This window comes from Oenanthe melanoleuca, chromosome 4, assembly GCF_029582105.1.
Source record: "Oenanthe melanoleuca isolate GR-GAL-2019-014 chromosome 4, OMel1.0, whole genome shotgun sequence".
NCBI lineage: Eukaryota > Metazoa > Chordata > Aves > Passeriformes > Muscicapidae > Oenanthe > Oenanthe melanoleuca.
Genome location: NC_079337.1, coordinates 44,221,137 through 44,242,007, shown reverse-complemented (window position 1 = coordinate 44,242,007; position 20,871 = coordinate 44,221,137). Strand labels below are relative to the sequence as shown.

General features: G+C 37.4%; 1 protein-coding gene across 2 annotated transcripts in view; it reads left to right on the top strand.

Annotated features, from left to right (window-relative positions):
* Window positions 1-1,958: 1,958 nt before the first annotated feature.
* Window positions 1,959-20,871, top strand: part of FIP1L1 (factor interacting with PAPOLA and CPSF1) — a 38,052-nt gene continuing 19,139 nt past the window's right edge. Inside the window, exons 1-9 of one of the 2 annotated variants that reach the window (XM_056490507.1) lie at window positions 1,959-2,230; window positions 2,919-2,958; window positions 5,265-5,322; window positions 7,906-8,009; window positions 10,260-10,321; window positions 10,523-10,630; window positions 11,570-11,700; window positions 11,973-12,041; window positions 14,260-14,369. In XM_056490507.1, the coding sequence (XP_056346482.1) occupies window positions 2,149-2,230; window positions 2,919-2,958; window positions 5,265-5,322; window positions 7,906-8,009; window positions 10,260-10,321; window positions 10,523-10,630; window positions 11,570-11,700; window positions 11,973-12,041; window positions 14,260-14,369 (764 nt within the window). In that variant the 5' untranslated portion in view covers window positions 1,959-2,148. The remainder of the gene's footprint in view (window positions 2,231-2,918; window positions 2,959-5,264; window positions 5,323-7,905; window positions 8,010-10,259; window positions 10,322-10,522; window positions 10,631-11,569; window positions 11,701-11,972; window positions 12,042-14,259; window positions 14,370-20,871) is intronic. The other variant, XM_056490508.1, reaches the window with a different exon arrangement.

The following is a 20,871-nucleotide window of genomic DNA, read 5'->3' as shown; positions in this document are numbered from 1 at the left end:
GCGCGCGCCGGCGCCGCGCGATGACGTGTCAGGCGCGGGTTGGCTGCGGGCGGGCGGGGCCGGGCCCCGTTCGTGAGGCGGCCCCGGCTGCGGCGCGGCGCTGCCGGGTAACACCCCGGGAGCACACAGCTGCTTCCCCGGCACTTCGAACGTACAGCACCCGAGAGGCGAAACCTTCAGCACTGCTCCCTGCCCTAGCATTGTGTATTTCGTGTGTTAGTGTTCACGAATGCTTTGGTGAATGAGCTGGCAACACGGAGTTATCTAAGTAGTTTTTACAGCTTATTTAATCCCCTGTGCAAGGTGAAAACTACTGTCTTAGAAGAACTGTACTAAAGGGTTCCCATAAACTTGATATCTTTTTGTGGGTTTCTGGGCTGTAACCCAAGATGAAGATGGAAATGCAGCTTGCAAAGATGTGTTGTCTTCAACCTTTCAGTTACTCAAAGCCTTAGAAAAAACTGTTTTTGCAGGCCAGGACTGTTCAAAGTGGATTTTTCCATCACCACCAGCTCTGTATGATTTCTCTTTAAAGGTTTGTACAAGGAAAATTGCTTGGAGGATCTACAACAAAGTATTTTTAAGACATTTTTTGTTCTTAGCCTACTCTTGGTTTGTTGTATTTTTCTCAAACTGGTCTTCCTTCTTCTTTCTTTCTTTCTGTCTTTTATGTCTGCAGCCAAAAGAAACTATTCTAATTCTGCTGTCATTTAATGTCAGCCAGAACTGTGTTAAATGGCAAACAAAACAGGAATGAAAATTCAGACACTGATGTCTACGAAGAGGTATTACATATACACATTTGTCTTAGGAGCAGCAAATGGCTCAAAATTGTGAAAAATGCCTTTGCTGACTCCACAACTATTTGTTTAAAAAATGAAATAGCAAGATGAAAACCTACCCTATTACATCACATTATTCATTTTCTTCAGACATTTAATTTTAGGTGAAAAAAAAATTTGAGTGGGTTGGTTGTTCACCTGAACTCCAGTGAAATGCCATGCCATATATGAAACTTTCAACTAAGCTTCTCTATGCAGGCAATTCAAATAAGATCCCCCCACTGAGAGTTGTATTTATGTTACAGTCAAGTCCTCCAGTCTGATTTTTCCCGAACTGACCTGCTGTGAAAAAGCAGGTCCCTGTTTTAGTTTTCACATACATCCTGAAACACCATAAGCTCCATCTGTCGAAACTTGTTTGGACAGTTGTTGGTACTTAAATATTCTAATGCATCTTGCAGTTGTTGTCTAGCATTCACAGACGTAAAATGAGCAAGTCACTAGGAAAAATGGCTCATTACTCCCCACTGCTTTTAAAAGAGAATTAATGGAATTCATAGAAACACTTTGAACACAGAAACACTTTGCAACACTCACTATGAATGTTAAACTCTTACTCTAGCTAAAAATAAAATAAGGAAATCTGAGGAGGAAAAAAAAAAGAAATGAAGAGTTGTTAACCTAAAATACTGCATCCGGCTGGGGTGTTCCCTGAGCAGAGGGACAGTAGTAGCAGAAGCAGCGGCGTGTTTACCCCGCGGTTACGCTCCCCCAGCAGCTGCCAGCAGATGCACGGCACTGGAGTGTAAGCGTGTTTAGCCAAGTCCTGCTCCGGAGACAGGCAAGGATGCTCTCGAGGAGATCTCCGTGCTGCCGGTGATCCCTGCTGAGGGGATGGACGGGCGTCCAGGCACGCAGGAGAGCCCAGGGACCACCGAGAGCAAAGGGCAGCCAGAGGAAGGGACGGCAGCTCTCGCAGCGCGCCGCGGGAGAGCGGCGCAGGAACAGCCGCGGTGAGTGGCAGCGCACGGCCGGTGCCGGCCGGCCCGGCGGGAGGGCAGTGCCGGGGCCGGGCCGGCCGGGCCGCCCCCCGCAGCCCGTGCCCGGGGCGCCGCGGGGCCGGGCCGGGCCCGCTTCCTGTGCGTGTCACTCACGCGGGGGGAGGGGAAGCGCCGGGCGGCGGCGGCGGCGGCGGATCCTCCGCGAGAGGCCGCGTTGGGCGTTCGCAGCCGCCCGCCCGTGCACCGCCTGGCCGCGGCCCGGGGCGCCGGGGGAGCGCGGGGGCGGCGCGGCGCGGCGGGGCGGCCGGCGGCGGGAGGCGCTGCCGGGGCCGGGGCCGGGCCCGCGCGTCCCGCGGGAGGCGGCCATGTCTACCGGCGAGGCGGAGCGGCTGTCGGCGGACGCCGATGGGGCCGCCGGGGACGAGGAGGAGGAGTGGCTCTATGGCGGTACGGACCTTCCCCGACCCCCGTGCCCAGCCCGCCTCCCCAGCGGGCCGGCCCGGCGCCGCCGCGGCGGGGGGGCCGTGCGGGGGTGCGCAGGCCGCGGCGTGCGCCGCCTGGCCGGGCCGCTGGACCAGGTCCCCCGGTCCCGCCGCCCCCGGGGCTGCGCTGCCCCCTCTCTCCTCCCGGCCGCCCCCCCGGTGGCCACGGCTGCCGGCCCCTTCCCCTCCCCGGTCTCCGCTGCCGGTGCCGCGGGCCCTCGGCCCGGGCCGCACAGGCCGAGGCGTGCTGGGCCTCAGCAGCGAGAGCCCCGCGTGGTGTCCCTGCCCCATAGGCATCCCTGGGGGACCGAGTTCTCCCTGGTGCTCTCCTGCCCGAGCTCCCGGCTCCGAAGTACTGAAACAGACTTAACCTTTTATGTATTAACTTTAAAAAAAACTTTAGGGTCTATCTTTACGTTCAGATATTAATGAAACATATAAACTAAACCTTGCCCATGTGGTGGACCTGTCAGTGTAGAGCTCTGTGAGCGCTCAGGGGTCTGGTCGACTGATTTCACAATTGAAATGTTACGAACATGTCTTAATAGTAATCTGAAGACTTGCCTAATATTCTACATGCCAAGATAATCTGTCACAGTTGATACCCTAGGGATTTTATTCTTAAATATTGTGTTTCTTTTCTCTTATGGTAGATGAAAATGAAGCAGAGAGACCAGAGGAAGAAAAATCTAGGTGAGTATCCTGACAACTGAAAGCCCTGTAGCATGGCTGCACAAAACCTGTGTTCACTACATTCTTCTTCCCAGCTCCTTGAAAGCTGGTAGCACCTGAACACACTCTGGTGTCTTTGAAAATATCCTTAAGATAGTATGCTTGAACTCTGCTTTTCTGTGAAATGGCTGCACCTGCGAAATTGGGTCACTTAAGTATGAAAGTTACTTTAATTGTATGGACAGCAATAACCCCTCACAAAATGCCAACAGGTCTTTTACTTTTGTAATTATTGTGCTTTGTAGTCTTAATGATGGATCAGGACTTGTTTGAGATAGTTTAGCAATTAAAAACATCTTATCTCCCAGTAGTTTGCAGTGTAGTTACAAAAGCAGAAATACAGGGAAGCTGTGGAAGATTATTGGGTAGTTTGATATACAGATGACATCTGCTTCAGGGTTTTACCAGTAAGACAGTATTTGAAAGAAACTTAGAGAAACTTAGGAACGCTTTGGAGTAATTTGAGGGGAGCCTTCTTGAGTTACAAAGAGCTGTATGAGAGCACAAAGATGCTCCCTTGAAAATTTAACGAAGTTAATGGAAATGAATAATGAGGACTGACTGGAAAAGGGAATCAGTCATTTGTGCTGAATGAAGGAAATTCTCATAATTGGTAAAATATGGCAATTATTGATTGTCAAGATAAAAAAATAAAGGGAAAATCACTATGTGAAAACATACATTATTTTCTATAGATGTTTCCATTTTTTTCAGTGAGAACTCTTGCACTTAGTTAGCCTTGGTGGACTGCTTGTTTATAAGCTTGCTCAGTTGCTCTTTTGAACTCATGTCAACTTTTGACAAGCAGCACAGAATGATAAAGCAGGAAGGACTTCCACCACATGACTTCATATGATATCATTGTGAAGCAGCTACTAGGTGTAATTATTTGATTCCTGTTATTTCTGTAGTATAAGAAACAGAGTTGTTTTCTTTCACTTTTTCTGTGTCACATAACCGGTTTTTAGACCTCTGTTCCATTTGTCTTGAATCCTGTCTCTTCCAGGACAAAGAATTCTAGTTATTAATTTGCTTTTTTTTTTTTTTAGAAGCTATTCCATATCAATTGATTCCTTCAGTTACCTTTTTTTGACCTGGCATCTTTGCCACTATTACTGTTATTTAGGAAAATTACTTGCATGGAATGATCTTTAGAAACAGTATACTCCAGTTTTTGGTCAATAGTGTCTAGCTTGGCATTTGGTTGTCTCAATGCATAGTTGTGGACAAAAAGCATAACAAATATTAACTTACGCATCTTGGGAATTGTGTTTCGAACTGTGGAAGTATGGGGACAGTTCAGCTGTTAAAAGTCTTGGTCTCTGGCCTCTCAGTTATGGCATTGTTTATATATAAAGAAATTGTGAGGTGTTATTCAGGTTCTGTACCTAGTCTGTCATTTTACCAGGTAATGAATTGAAATTATCATGCTTGAATACTGAGGCAATATTGAGTGCAACACTTATGGGTGTGTTGCCAACAGAGTATGTGGTTAAAATCATTTTATTCAGTAAAAATTGGTAATTGCACAGTCAGTTTCAGAAATTCCTTTTCAGTGAAAGAATATTGTTTCTAGATGGCTCCCTGCTTACTCTGTTATTTGTGATGCAGCATCCTAGCAGCTAATGGATCTGTGGTGGAAGTTAAAGTATTGCTGTGTAGGAAGCAGCAATAGTTTGGCCCAGTGAGACAGCTCATTTGCATGGATTTCACAGTACTCATCCTTTTAGATGGACCAGTAGTTTTAAAATTGTTACAGTTCTCAGTCTACAATTAAAATGTAATTGGTCATTGAACTGTAACTATTCCATATGGTAGAAGAAAATTTCACAATGCTGATGTGGGAATTCTCATTCAGTGAAACATTACCTGTGGGTGTTTAAATGTTTTTTTTTCCATTATGTTTTTGAAAAGTATCTCTCTGCAGGGGAAAAAAACCCAAACAACTTACTCTCCCTTCATGTGTTACAAAGTATTTCAGTTTGATTTCAAAAGAATATCCAACTGTAATGCCTCATTACTTCCAGCTATTCCACAGGCATCCAGTTAGTATGATTTATTATAGCTAAATATTGCTAATATAAAGTTATATTCATCTTGGTTTTTTTTAATAAGTCAACTTTGTTTTTTTTAATTAATGCAGAAGACAACTAGAGCTTTGGGTTTTCATCTGGAATGATGTAGCAAAGCTTCCTCATTAGCTGATACTTGAAATAACGTGTGCATAAATATCTAGTTTCATCTTTTCCTGTTTGTTTTTGTTTAAGTGCTCCACTCCCACCTGGAAGTGAAGAGGAAGCTGCAGAAAATGGCATTGTGAAAACGGTAGTTTTAAATGTGTTTTTTAAATACTGTTTTAATACATTTTGATTCTATGATTTACTGAGAATCATAATTTGACTAGGACTTATATTTAAATGAATTAATGTCTAAGTGTGTGCCTTTTTTTTTTCCTAAAATGTGTTTGAAATCTGCAGAAACTGTAGAAATTACTAAATTAGGAAATCAGATTTCCAGCTGCAGTCTGCTTTTTAAGTCTAACTTAAAGAATATAAATGAATAGTGCTCCCAAGTTTCTTTGGGGGGCAGAAAGATGGTGCTTGAAACACCTCTCTTTTCTCAGAGACATCCTTTTCAAAATGGTCTATTTTTTCTCAGTGATAAGAAAGTAAAGTCCTCTGATCATTTTTCTTTTTTTGAAAGTGATAGACAACCAGCATTTGCAGAACTATGTGAAAGTGTGAACCAAGAGATGAATTACACATGCCTTTCAGAGACAATACTTGTTTTGTAGTAGTCTTCAATATTTAGTATTTCTAATAACGTCAGTGTTAGCATGATGAAAGAAAGGACCAAGAAATTAAATTTATAGTTGTTGTATTGATTAAAGGATTCAGATTACTGTGAATGGGAAAAATTAAGTGTGAGAAGTTCTATGAGAAAATTGTTGTTTTACTTCAGTGGTACTTTTTAGCTTATATCTTCCAAGAAATAACTTTAAGTGATACAGAAACCATTATTGAGATACTTGTGCAAGTCTCAAGGACTGGCCTCTTAGTGAAGTACTTTTTTACAGTAAATCTAACACTTTTAAAATGGAAGGCATTACAGTGTATTTAAAATTGAAGGAAAAGTTATTAAAACTTTAAAACTTATTTCAGTTGTTTAAACTGAAAAGCTACTTCGAGTACATCAAAGGTGCACTTTGTATTTCTGGAAATCCTTATAGGCTCAGTTTTCTTGTATTCTTGCATATTTTTTTATTTTTCTATCTATATAAAGCCTGACATTGTTATATTATCTCCATAAAATTGAAAACTTCACGGTAAATGGTGTCCATGAACATTCAGCAGCAGCTTAGAAAAATGGTTGTTGATCAAGTTGGTTGAATAGGAGCAGGTGAATATTTCTGTGAGGATGGAACTAAGAAATCATTGATTATAAGTGAAGAGGGTTTTGGTTGAAAAGGTACGTTGTCCAGAATAAATTTTATTTCCTGTTTGATGCCTTTTTAATGGCATCTCTGTGAGTTGCCTGGTGAATGATGGATGAATTTGTACTTTTCAGCCATAAGGAATTGAAAGACTGTCTTCAGCTGTCATTTACAGAACATCCATACTGATCTAGACTTGCCCTATCTTTCCTACCCCAAGAATTTCATCGTTATGAAATGATATTAATGTAGTGTAGCAAGGATGAGCTGCACTCCAACATCTTATCTTCTAAGGAACTGTTGATTTTTGTTGATTTTTTTATGTACCAGGCAACTTAATAAATGATATAGTAAACATGGGCTAGAACTCAGCTCTGTATGGATAACTGCAGGCTGCCAGGGCAGAATCAGCTTGGCTTTGATGTGTTCAGCCTTTTGCTGAAGGATTCCCATATGCGAATAAGGGTGATTTGGTTGGAAAAGTTCACGTGGATTCCGCAAAGTTTTTGAAGAAGTTCCTCACCAAAAGGTTTTTAAAAACTATGCAGTTACAAAATAAGTCCTATGTGGATAACTGATCTTATCTGATTTGTGATAGATATGCGTGAAAGCACAGGGTAGAAGTCAACATTCTGTTTTCACAGTAAAGGAAAGTCACCTCCAGGGAGGATTCTCTGGAATTTTATGCTTAACCTGTGCTGTTTAATGTATTTACTTGGAAAAGAGCAACTTTTTGAAATTACAAGTTTGCTGATGATACAAAGTTAATCAAGATAGATCAAGGACTAACTGTGAAGAACTGACTAGTTAATACATGGTTATTGAATTCTGCATAGAAAAAAGGAGAGTGATGTTCATTGGGAGGAAAAGAACAAATCTACAAATGAAATGGTCTGAATTGATCATTGCCATTTAGGAAGGACATGTTTAGTGCTAGTCTGGAGTCTAAAAAGCTCAGTATATCATATAGCATGCTCCTGTATCTGATTTTTCAGTCTCTTTGCTGAAATGTCTCAAGTATTTTATGTAGTTTACTTATGTTAGGAACTATACAGATTTCTCCAGTGTTCATCATCAACTGGAAAAACATTTACTTGGGTTACATTAAATAGATAATTGATGATGGCAAGAAGCTAGTCATGCATATCTTTTAGTTATTTCCTGAATGACAAGGTAAGAATAGAATCAGTGTGTATGAGGTAGATAGAGGGAAGAAGGATATTAGATAGTAGAATCTCTTTTGTGCTTGAGAAACTGAACCTAGTGTTAAAGACACTTCTCTATTTTAATCCAGTTGTTTCAGATACTTGTAACGTCCAAAATTTACTGTTAATGCTACTAAATTCTAATGTCTAGGAAGTGGAGAATTTTCTTCTTTGAAAGATTTCTAGAATGGATAGTTTTGTCTGGATTGTGTTTCCATTGTGAAGGTAAGTGACTGCTTTTTGTCTAAGCAATGACTTTTTCTTTTATAGAAGGTGGCAGAGGCTGAGGATGACAGTGATAGTGATAGTGATGATGACGAAGATGATGTTCAAGTCACCATAGGGGATATTAAGACAGGAGCTCCACAGTTTAGGTGAGTTATTTACAAACATTAACTGGGGAAACTTTTGAGATTATATTTAATTACTAATGCAGTCACTTTAATACTTGCCATTTATTTGCCTTTTTAATATTTTTATATGTTTTTTAATTTTATATTTGCCACGTATTTGCAATTTAATACTTGCCAAAAGTGTCAGATTGTGTGCACAATTACTGTCAATTCAGAATTTTTTCAGCTCTTTAACAATGTTTTTAATGATACAGTGGCTTGAAAAAAAAACAGAATTAAACCAGTGGAATACCAGGAAGAGTTTTGTATGAGTTTAAATTGTGTTTTCAGATTTTGAGAAATAATTGGATGAAGTTTGTAAAGGAGTGAGTTTTTTTTTATTATGGAATGATTATGTTATATAGCTTTTTTGGGGTCATTACTGTGCCAGCGTCATTTTGGTTGCAGAGGATAGAATGGCAAGAACATGAGAAGTGTTTGTCCCTCATCCTGTTTTCAGTGGATACAGTTCTAATTAGACCTGTGTAGTTTCAATCCCTATTGATATTCTCAAATAAGATTTTAATGTACTTGAGGATGGAGCTGTGAGTCTCGGAGATTATTTCTCTTGATAATGGTTAGGGCATTTGTACTGATCTTGCTACTTTTTATTGCCCCTTCTAGTCTTGAAAAAGGGGTTGTTTTTTACAGTGCTAATTTTACCCAAAATTATTAAATAATATTTTTCATTGTGTGGAAATTTTCTGAGGGACATGGTTTGCTTGTTTTTCTTGGCAATCATAGTATTTTTATACTTATTAAAACCAGAGTTACTAGGGTGCCATTTCTTAATGGAATTATGACAGGTCTGCAGGTAGGTCTGACTCATGTATAGCATTGTATTTTTAACTTCAGAATGCAGGTGATTTACTCCTGTTTGAAACACAGTATTTTTAAACTTTCAGGATTTCATATTCTAAAATACCATGCAAATCAATGTACTAGAAAAACGCCAATTCTTTCAGTTCTTTATTTTTCTGCTTTCAGTAACTTGCAGTATTCTTGTGGTCTAGACAGGGACTTCGAATTTGTAATACTAAAGCAAAACTAGATTTATATTCTCAGTGGATTTGCTGATGCTCTTTATGTGAAGGAAACAATGAGCAGATGATCCTAGATCTAATTAGAGTAGAAAGTTTTATATAGGAATGCCTGTCTTCGCAAAAATCTTCTTTCCTGGACAAATTGGACAGAAAGTTCATGGAAGGGCAGAAATCTAAAACAAACTGAACGTTGCTGTATGTTTTAACTGCAGTAGAACAAGTCTGTTTTATAAGATTAAATTTTTCATGTAATAGTCAATTGCAGTTTAAAAAACCCAATAGATTTGTTTGACAAAATCATGCAGAAATACAGCATGGCAGATCAGAAGGTTAAATGTTTTTTGTCAATTTTGTGCGGTTGTAGAACTTGAAAGTAAACAAGAACTGCATGGAAGTGGATACTGTAAACTATACCCTGGCCTTCTAATTACATGCTAATCTCATGATGTATATGGGTCACCTGTGAGGATAAGTTACATTACACACAAATGGTAGGGTGAGCTAGCTCTTTATGTTACAAATGAACAATACTGTAATTCCTAAGCTAGTTAAATCTTTTCAGCAGTTAGATTTCTCAGTGCATTTTTATGAAGAAAGGTCTCAAGTATTTTAGAAAGTGGAAAATTGCATACTTTTCTGTTGGTCACAAGGATATATGATTTGTAGAAGTACATTGAAACAGCACTTCAGTAATTTTAGAGAAATGCTTGTATTTTCCACTTCTGTGCAGATTAAATGGAATTATTATGAAAAGAGAAAATGATCCATCCAAACCTTTCCTTTTTTTTTTTTTTTTTTTTTTAATTTATTTTGTTTTTACTCTAATCCCCAGACTGTCATCTGTATCCCTAAATGAACTGCATTTTTCCTTTCTCTCTCTTCTTCTGGTTCTGTCCATTCTTGTTTCTATCAAGGTCTTTATCCTTTCAACTCAGGAAGAGTGACTGGGACTTGCTTCACTACTGTTTATTAGTTGGAGAAGTTGCTACTGAGCATAGAAAGGTACTCTCTCTTCCTCCTAGGCTGATCTCTTTACTTTTACAGTTACCAGCTTGGAAAGCTAGAGATTCAGGATGGTGATTGAGCCTAGGTCCAATATGTTTCTGGATCTAGCTATCTCTTGTTTTGTATTTTCTTCGGGTTTAAAAGTTTTCTTTGTCTAATTCATTTTTTTGTTAATTTCTTGAAGTTATGGAGCAGCACCTGTGAATCTCAATATTAAGGCAGGAGGACGAGCTTATGGATCTTCTGGTAAGAAAATTTACACAGTAATATTAGTAAAAATAAAAAAAAAAAGGATTGTTTTGGATTAAGGAAATAATTGTTACTTTTAAAACTTCTTGATAAATTTGTCTGGCTTTTAATTTATTTTTTATTATTTTAAGTGTAATGGTACTGATAAAATTCCATTTGGTAGATACAGAAGGCTCTAACTTTAACTTTTCTTCACAGGTGCAAAAGTCAAAGGACTGGATCTAGATGCACCAGGGAATATTAATGGTGTGCCACTTCTGGAAGTGGATTTAGATTCTTTTGAAGATAAACCTTGGAGAAAGCCAGGTAATGTCTGGTTTATGTTACCTGATACATAGGTATTCAGTAGGTTATTTTAATAGCGATTCCTGTTGACTGCATGTGGGTGTCATCTTACCTATCCCTCAGAGGTACTGGAAGGCATAATTTGGAAAAAGCAACTGTGTTACTTGTTGCCTTCCTGCTGTGCTACAGAGTGCTTAGGTGTGCCCTGTTTGTTAGTATACATTCCCGTCATGTGTCAGGAGAAAGAGACAGGCCATTTTTTTTGATACATGTGTATCCTGGATGCTCCTTGGAAATATGTGTTTCTGTGGAGATTGCTGCCATTGCTCTGTGCCATGGAACACAAGATAAAGCAAAATGGTAAATAGTTCTGACAGGTTCTTTAGCATGAAGAATGGTAAAACATAGCTGTGCGTGCTAGGTTGTGTCCATGCATAGCCATCCATGGGCTTTGAATAAGAAACTGAGACTTGCTGCACAGATTTTCCATGAGTCTCCTCTGTATTGTCTCGTTGGCTCAAGTGATTTGTCCAGATTTTTCTAATTATACCAACATTGATTCGGTTTTTATTACCAGTACATCTTGCTGCTGCAAGTGTTTGCATATTGCTTTGGTAATACAAATAGTGTCTGCAAAACAGGAAAAAAAAGAAGCTTTTGTTGATTTTCTGCTGTTGGAAATGTTGTAGAGATATGAGGAATTATAATATCCCATTATATTCTCTACTCTTGGTCCCCACTTCATAATGCTAGTCAAGTTCCTGTTTCTGACTCAATTTTAATGGTTTTACAATTTTAGCCAGGAGTACTCTGTCTGTTAATGAATTGTACATTTCAGTTGTGCTTATTTAGATCAATACCTAATCAGTTTTGATGCTCTAAGTAGAAATGCATATATGTTTGGTGGAGAAAAGATAAAATTTGTAATGTCCTAAAAAACCTATGCTTCTCTACTTAAAGGGGCTGATCTTTCTGATTATTTTAACTATGGCTTCAATGAAGATACTTGGAAAGCTTACTGTGAAAAGCAAAAGAGAATACGAATGGGTCTTGAAATTTTGCCAGTTACCTCAACCACAAATAAAATTACGGTAAATAGTGTTTTTTTGTATTTTAGATGTTTTTTCCCTCTAAAGCTGCTTGTGTGTTGTAAGCTTGTTCTGCCCAGTTCAGTACATTTGTTAGAGTTTGCACCCGACTCCCTTCCCTGAACCTGGAGTGTTACTGTGTTGCTTCACTGGCAATTTTGTGGATAGTGTGACAGACAGCTACAGCTAGATTGCATCTGTACCTTTACTGAGACTGTGGCCCATCATTTAAGAGTTGTGTGGTATCTTAATGGGCAATGTGTTATTTAACTTAGGCTGAAGACAAAGCTATGGAAGTAAGACCAAGTGCAGAGATTCTCGATGGCAGATACCATCTTTTTAAGGTGAATTTTAGTAAAATTTTGTTGGTTGCTCTCATTTTTCTTGAGTATTGCTTCCCATGCCAGCACAGACTGATAGAAGAACAACTGATATGGACCCAGCCATTATTTCATACTCTCATCTTACATCAGTGACTTTCTGTATATGTCACAAAACGTGGATTAAAAAGTGTTGCTTTGTTCATCACTCTCCTGCAAGCATGTGAGTTAGTGGCCTGAACTAACAAATTTCCCAGTGAAATTAATTTTTTTTGATGTGGTGGTTTATTTGTAGTTGTAGTGCATTCGTTTGTGCAGATTAGAGAATTTGTGCAGATGTGGTGGGGAAGCTTTTGTAGATTATGGCATGTTTGTTTTTCCTTGGCATTGGCAATTGTAGCTATTACTACAGTGTTTTGTAACCGTTATCCTTGACAACTCTGATATGAAAATCAATCTTCCGTATTTTTGTGCTGTCCTTCTGAGGTTAGCTGACAATAAATCAAGTTATGTATAATAATTTTTCCATTCAGGAATGCTGATTTTCAGAGAATAGAAAGACCTACATGATGGCATTTATCTTAAGGATTGAACATCTTTTATATCTTCTCAGTTTCTCATTTACTTGTTTGATGCTAAACTTAAAATTATAGCAGAAAGGTTATTTATTTTACCTGTTCTTAATATGTTGTTATTGTTGTTCTTGAACTGTCTTTGAAGTGACTTGAAACTGTTTCTTTCTTCTGTACTCCTGTCAGTTGCAGATACAGAACTGTCAATTGGTGATGGGTGTTTTGTTTTCTCTTATATGCTACTTGAGAATATTTAGTTACTTTGATTTTATTTTAGCAAGAATGGATCAGAAGGTTTCTGGGGCTTTATACCTTTCTCAGTTATCATTATAATAGTGCTGTGGGACCGTAGAAATAGTGAACAGTTGGAGTTACAATTTGCAACTGATGGTAATCTCAAACTTCTCTGAAATATTCTGAAGGAAAAAGGATAAGTTGTCCAACCCAAAACTTCCTATTTCCAGCTCAGTATTGGCTCTGGTGACCAAACAGTACAGGTAATAATTGTGTTGTAAGAGTTTGTCATGTTTTAAAAGGAGTTTAAATATGATTACTAATTTCATTAACTTTTTTCCTTCTCTTCTGAAACAGTCTAATGTAATTTACATTATATTTACATGTAATTTATATTCATCTCCTGTAACAGGCAAGAACATCTTCTACATTTTCCAATTGGTCATTAATTTGTAGAAGTCTTTTTCAGATAAATACTTAGACCTTTCCCCCTTTATATTTCTGGATAGGAAACATTCATTCAATTTTTAATAATTTTTAACTATTTATGTGCATTTTTGTGGGTTGGGGAAGATGTGCCATTGTGAGGTTCTGCAGAAACATAGTTCACTTCCTTACAAGCTGTGAGATCACAGCTTATATAATGTTATAGCATGGGTGAATTAGCTACATAGAGTGATGTAGCTTTGTAGCTGGTGCAGTGGGAGGAACTTTAAAATTAAATCACTATATATTTGTCTTTAATGCTAACCCATGTAGCTGCTGCTGAAGTAAAACAATACTTGATGTACTTGCACCAAAGGTTTTGCATAGCTTTAATAAAAGAAGTGTCTGGAATTTTGCAGTACTAAAGCAACAGCAGGGTGTTTCTGAGATGTTCTGTCTGAGCTAATGAAAAGTCTTTTGCAATTTACATAACCCAGAGTATGAGATGACTTCCTGGTATGACTCAGAAAGGTGGTTACTAGATCTCACAATCAGTGAGGCAAATGGAGAATCCATTCAAGTTTCTTGTCTCATGGTTTGTTGGTAGTGGATGGCAGGCTTGTTAGATATCCATTAATTTTTAAAAGAAGGAAACTTATTTAATTTTTTTTTCATAATCTTAAGGTGTAATTTTGTTCATACAGGGAATTCTTCAAGAAAATCAGTTTGGTCTGTTCACATACAAATGAAATACTTGGAAAATAAATATTTAAGCTGTCTAATCTTCTGTAGCAGTTAATTCTCTGGTATATTGATTGTTATATGTATGAAACACAGTACTTAAGTAATACATCAATACCAAATATATAATTTTGGTAGCTATGCAGAGGTGACAATTTTTGAAATTCTGGATAAAATTGGACTTTCTTTTTGTGTTGGCTACGTGTTTGTTGGGTGTTGGAGCTACTACACTTGTGAGGGTAAACTAATGATGAAACATTATTTTGAAGGTACAGCAGGGCAGAACTGGAAATTTGGAGAAAGAGTTGGCAGTGCAGTCGACCAAACCTGATTTCACATCTCCTCCTGCCTTATTCAAAACAGGAATTCCAACAAACAGGTCAGTTAGCTGTAACTCATGACCAAAAAACTCTTTGTACTGCTACCTTTATGTCTCTGAAGTGTACGATTTTTGTAGGGGAAAAAAAGGAAAATACTATTCTGTAACAGGTAAAAAAGAAGGTTAGGGATAGCCTAATCACCTTCTTGGCTATTTGGGAAAAAGTAGAAGAAAAGGAGAGAAAAACCAGCAGGACAAGTAACAAGACAGTTACAAAAATCCAATTGTTGATTTATGACACTGTGTTTTCTGTTTATAATTCAATTTGCCATCATAATATTTCTGGTTAGGGTCCTTTTGAGTATTAGCTAACTCATTTTTTCAGTTAAACAGGATGGAATCTGACAGCTGTGACTTTAGCAAGTGGAAGAATTCCTGAAACTTAGTCTCTTTCCTGCAATGCAGCTTTGGTTTCTCCATATTTGAATATTTTATTATATTTTCTTCAAAATGAGAGAAATTATTTCCTTTTCCTAGCCCCAGGCTTTAATAAGTTCCATCTTTTATATCTAACTCTAGTTATTTAGTGATCCTGTTTAGAAGTTTTGGTTCTGTGCAAATTGAGTGCCCTTATATCACCATCATATCACAAACAATGGTAAGAAAGGTAGAACAAGTTGTACATTGTACGCTTTCATTCTCAACCATTAATGGATACATCTGTAAGTATCTTGACTAATTTAGAGGCACTGATGTTCAATTATTCCATCCTGTAAGAGTCAGTTGAACACCCAAATGTATTTTCCTTGGGGGAGGAGGGGAGCAGGGACAAGGGGAAGTCAAAAATACCCTTGCTTGCACTTTTCTTTCACTTCTAGAATGTTCCTTCTGGTAGCCTAATTTTTTCTCCGAGCTATCAGGTTGTGCTGCTCTGTGTTTAGTAGATTTTAGTTTTTTTCTATTTTTCTTTGTCAAAGAAACGAGAGGAGTCTTCCAAACTTTGGAAGTTTATTATTTATTTATTTATTTATTTAATATTTCATTATTTATCATTTTTATAATTAAATTTTTATTATTATTAAAATTTTCTTCTCTGAATTGCTTTTAATGTATGATGTTCTTGTAACAGTTCTCAAACTGGAATGTATTGCTCACGGAGTAAGGATTAGCATAGGTTTTGTTACAAGATTTCAATTCCTTGTTCATCTCAGTGGTGGACAGAAAACCTTTAAACTACTTTCGGAAGCAATTGCCCGAATATGAAAATGTAGTCAAGTTTAAAGTTGTAGAAAAAGTGCATTGTGTAGATTCTGTGGTTGTGTGAAATTTGCAATTGTGATGATTGTGCCACTTTGGGGAATTTATTTTGACGCATCACTTTGTGACATATCACTTTGACAACTGTATCAGTGGGTAGAATAGATTGTTTTGTATATATTTAGTGTGAATACTGTAATTATAAGTTGTTACAATGACAAAATGGACATCTTCCCTTATTTATTACCTGTTCCTTATACTTGCTTAATTAGATTCTTCAGTAAAGAAAGGTTCTATGAAGTGGTCAGAAGAGATTTTGGAAGAAAACTGTCTTCTCACAAGTCTGAGAGTAGCTCAATGCATGAATATATATTATCTGTGTGGATTATATATTTCTACTTTAATGACTTCTCCGTAATGCATCTACTATTTTCTGTTTATAAGTGCCTGTACTACTTGCTAACTTCTGTATAACCGTACTGTTTTATGGGGTTGGACTAATTTCTTGCTGTAGTTAGAGAGTTTATTTTAGGTAGGTAGAAAATTTTCAGCAATGTAGCTCTTCAGTAATTTAAAATAAATGCCTTTATGCCTGTGGCATTTGCAATAGCCTTGTTGAGAAATTGCTGGAACCATTTCTCATGCAGCAGAAGAACACTGAACTTCTAGCACTAGTTGATGTATTTTGTGAAAGGGAGAGAAAACTGATGCAATTTGGTATAGCAGCACTGATGTGGGGATTTGTAAGAAAACAGAAAGACCTAGGCAATTTACCTCACCAGAAGAAGCAGCAGCTCTTCTTAGTTACAGACAAACACTGCCTCCAGAGAAGCCAGTTGAGGCATCAGAAAGTGATAGGAAAAATACAGGAGGGGCCAATCATGGTGTCTTAGGTTGCAGTGGGAGTTAAGGTAAAAAGGAAAAACAATTCAAGGCATGATGCTCATTTACCATTTTAGTTCCTCACTTACTAGGGAGGGCTGTAATGTTGCCTCGTGGATAATTTTGCACATGGACATTGCATTGCATATAACTCTTCAGTTGCCACTCTGGGAACAGATAGTGGTGTTTAATCTTTTTCATTTCTTTGTAAACAAACATTAAAGTAATTTTGTGCTTATGTTTTTATCTTTTTTTTATTTGAGTCCAGCAAATATTTGCATGTGATTGTAAATTGTGTTTAAAAAAAACCCAAAAAACCTCTGAGTACTAGCAAAAATATTGCTTATTATCAATATGGAAGTTGTAGTTAATGGAAAAGGAAGAGTATTATTGCTCACCAGCAAATAAATGTTGCTAATTCACTAGAATTGCTTTCTAAATGTGTAGTGCAAGTGCTTGTGCATACAGTGTATCTCTGGGAAATTTTGCTTGAACAGTTGCTATCTTAATCATAGCTGAGATATTAGTTGTGTAGAAATGACACCTGAATTTCTTACCTTGATTATGTGATACTTAGGGCTGTTAAGTAGCATAAAGTGTTGCATAAACCCTGGAGGAGTTAGATCATCAGGGAAATAGTTTAGTAAATGGACATTGTATACAAACTGTATGGTACACAATAAAATCTTTGTTTCCAGAGAGAGTTAAAGGCTTAGTGTGCATGTAGTCATAATTATGGTAAAAATCGGAAACCTCTTTTCACTACAATGCTTTCTAGACCATGAAGAAGACTTTGACATATTTCAAATGTGTCCTAACCAACTTCTTCATATAAGTATTTTGTTTTCAGACCAGTGCTTTTCCTTATGTCATTTTTTAAGGATTGTGAGATAGATAATTTTTCTTTAGTAATAGAGAAATAAGCATAGGTTTCATTTATAAGCTGGCTACAAAAGCTTGTATTTTCTCAGTCAAGTAGTACCTATTACAGCTCTCCATCACAAAACATTTTTTCTGTAAGAAATTTTTTTTGTTTTAATCTCCATTTATGCTTTTACAGTTACTAAAGTGTGCATTACATTTAAGTGGGTTTTGCTTTCAGAGAAATTAGCCCATCAGTGCATTGGGCTATTTATCAGCTTTATCTGTGCATAGGGCTTTTTATAAACAGATATTTTATAGAAAGTGGATTTCTCATCTTTCTTTTCTATGAAAAAAAGACCAGTTTCAGCCTTGCAAGACTGAGAGATGGAAACTCAGATGTTATTTTGAAAAAAAGTGGGTTTTAGTATGAATGATTTCCTTATTAAATCTATTTGGTTCTTATTCATATCAGTTAGTGGTGAGCTCAGCAGAGTTGAGGCTATCCTCAAGAGGAAGAAAATAAAATGTAAAATACATTAGCAAAATAAGAAAGAAGAAATATTGAAGCATATTCCATACATATTAGATAATACTATAAGTCTACTGAACAAATGTGGCATCCTATAGTTAGTCTGATTCTTTGGAGTCATATGGAATTGTTCAAGAAAACAGCTTATTTATTTTATCTGTGGTAAGGATAAGGATTTTTGAAGCTATGAACTTAATAACTGGGTTTTCCTTCTTTTTTGCTTCTTTTTTCCTCTCTTTCTCTTTGCTCTGTGGAATCTAAGCTCAGCTTGCCAAATGAGATTGAGTTATCTTTCTGAACTAATCTCGATGGAAGTGGTATTCATAGTGCAAATAGCTCATAAATAACCATTCTCTAATTAGAGTGAGATAACTCAATTCCAATTGCTGGAATGTTCCTTTTAAGCAACACTTTGTATGAACTCTGCTGTGGGTTCATGTGCATCCCACACGTTTGGATTGCCTTTTTATGTTTCAAAGGATCCATTGGGAATGCATCTGTATCCCAGGTGCCTCCATCGTGGGACAAACCAGGCCTTTCCATTCCTTTGCTTTTGGCACTGAGACAGAAACTGAGTATTGCCTGCTGCTTATCATGACTAGATAATGTCTGGGGAGTCTTGGAAATTTCTCCTTGTGCCAGTTTGCTGTGACTTAGTATGTGTGACTGCATGTGATTCAAGATGTCACCTGCTGCTTCATTTGCAGCTGAATCTGTGCTTTCTCTTGTTCTATTTCAAGCTCATTTAGTGGAATTCTTAATAAAATCGTTATTGCAGTCTTGGAAATAGAAAATTTGTCAAGTTCAAGGTATGATGGCAAATTCCCAAACTCATCCATTATTATGAAAAATAATTTTTTTGAAGTTGTTGGGAAGAACAAGGGACATGTCACTATAAAGTATTATTTGAATAATAAATATAAAGTATAATCTCAGTGAGATGGAGTGAGCACAGGTATATTCTTCAGAATCTAAAAAAAATAGGTGAAGCTGTTTATTTCAGTAAAATTAATGTCTAGGAACCAACTAATTGGTAGTCTAGGTTTGCTTCATTTGATACTGCAGTGGTGTGTTTGGGCTGCTTCTCAAGCCAGAGTTAATATTATTGTGTGATTGAGGCATATATTGCTTTAATGTCCAGTACCCTTGCATTGGTGCCACTGTGTGTTTTCAGTGCTGATTCTAAGAGTTGCCAGCAATATGCAAATAGTACAAGAGAGGAAGAGTCTTAATTCTGCTGTGGAAGAATTAAGTGGAAGCCCTGTAAATCAGTGGAATGAGCCAGGCATGGACTTTTTGCTGCAGAAAAGTGTCATTTGTATTCACAAGGACTAAAGCTATGTAAAATGAGTTTTCTAGGATATGGTTTAGATATTTAAGAGAAGATACCAGTGATGGAGGAGAAACAAGTATCTTAGAAGTCTAAAACCAAATGCACTGTCAGTGAGGACTGGGATGGTGAGAATGGTTGTTTTAACAACTGTTTTATAATACCTATGTTCTCAATTTAGTTTCTTAAAAATAATAATCCAGTGTAGCAGTGCTGGAAGGCCATTGAAGACTACTGGGGAAGTTTAGAAAAGCAGATGTTGATTATTGGAACAGTCTACCATCTATGATGGGGTATTAGAAGACCAGAGAAGTTCTTAAATTTCTGTTATCATTGTATAGTATATTCTCTTTAATTTTATGGTATGTTCTCAGACTCTTGTACCATTGCACTGTTTTTATTTGTTTTTTTTTTTTAATTCTAAACTGTTAATAAGCTTGTGTTATTAATGTGCTTAATAAGCTTGCTTTAACATCCAGGAGGAAGCTCTAAACCCAGATACTGCAAAGCTCAGAGGACAGGCATTTGGATTATCCTCAGTATGCAATCTGCTAAGGAACTTCAGATTATCTCTGGGAGATCTAACTGTTCCTTCATGCTCTAGTGTCTGCTGTGTCTTTTTCAATTGCCTTGGAATCTAGGTATTTGAGCAATTGGAGTCCAAGTTATCAGTCTGGCAGAGCTCTGAGCCTATAATTCCAGTTTACAGTTCTCTCTAATATTTGTATTCATGTGGTTAGTAGAACACTGGATGCAAAAAATACAAGAACTTGTCTTCTGAAGCTAGAAATATTTTTTTATTTCTATGGATTTGTTTCTATGGAAATTTCAGGAAGGTTTTTTTTCCAGTCTTTTACTATTATATATCATGCTTTTGGTAAATATTATCAGTTTTATCTACTATGATTTCCCTTATAGGTGAGACACAGATTTTGTACCTTTGTTTCTCTTAACCATTAGAACTTTAGTTTTGTACCTCGTTTTCTAACAAAGTTGACCTAGGTGAATCCTACTTTTTAACCTCTTTTAGAAATCAGCAGTGGCCTGCAAAGCAGGTAGAATTGTAGAATCTTAAGGTTGCAATGGATCACCTAGCCCAACCTCCCCTCCTGTGTGCAGGGACATCTCCCCCTAGACCAGGTTGCTCAAGGCCTTATTCCAACCTGGCTTTTATAACTTATGCAAATAGGTTTTGTTTTATCTGCATAAGAGTTATACATTTTCTATAAACCTTGGTTGCTGGCATTATAGGGCTGCAAACAGGAAAGTTCATTATATTTTAAATTATTCCTCCCTTCAGAATAGCAATTCCTGTTGTCACAAATATCAGGCTTTATTTTTATTAGGTGACATTCAGATACTTGTCATATTTTCTGTTCTAGTGCTTGGAGTACTTCTTTTATGTCAGTATATTCCTCTAAGGTTAATTTACTGAAGATTTTGAGAAATTGATTATACTTTAAATTTTAGTGTTTATGTTTTATGCTAATGTTTTTTTATTCTGTTTTACCTTTGTTTGATTTCCATGGAAACCTTCATTGTGGTTTCATACAGTTTAGAAATTACTTCTAATTAATAGTTTATAGCTATTTTGCGTTAGATTTTTGTGGAAATTTGCTTAATATATTCTTTTCTTACTGAAGTTTTGTGATCTTTTTAGTTGGTTGAGGTTTTTTTTTTATGACAGAGCAGAGGTACTA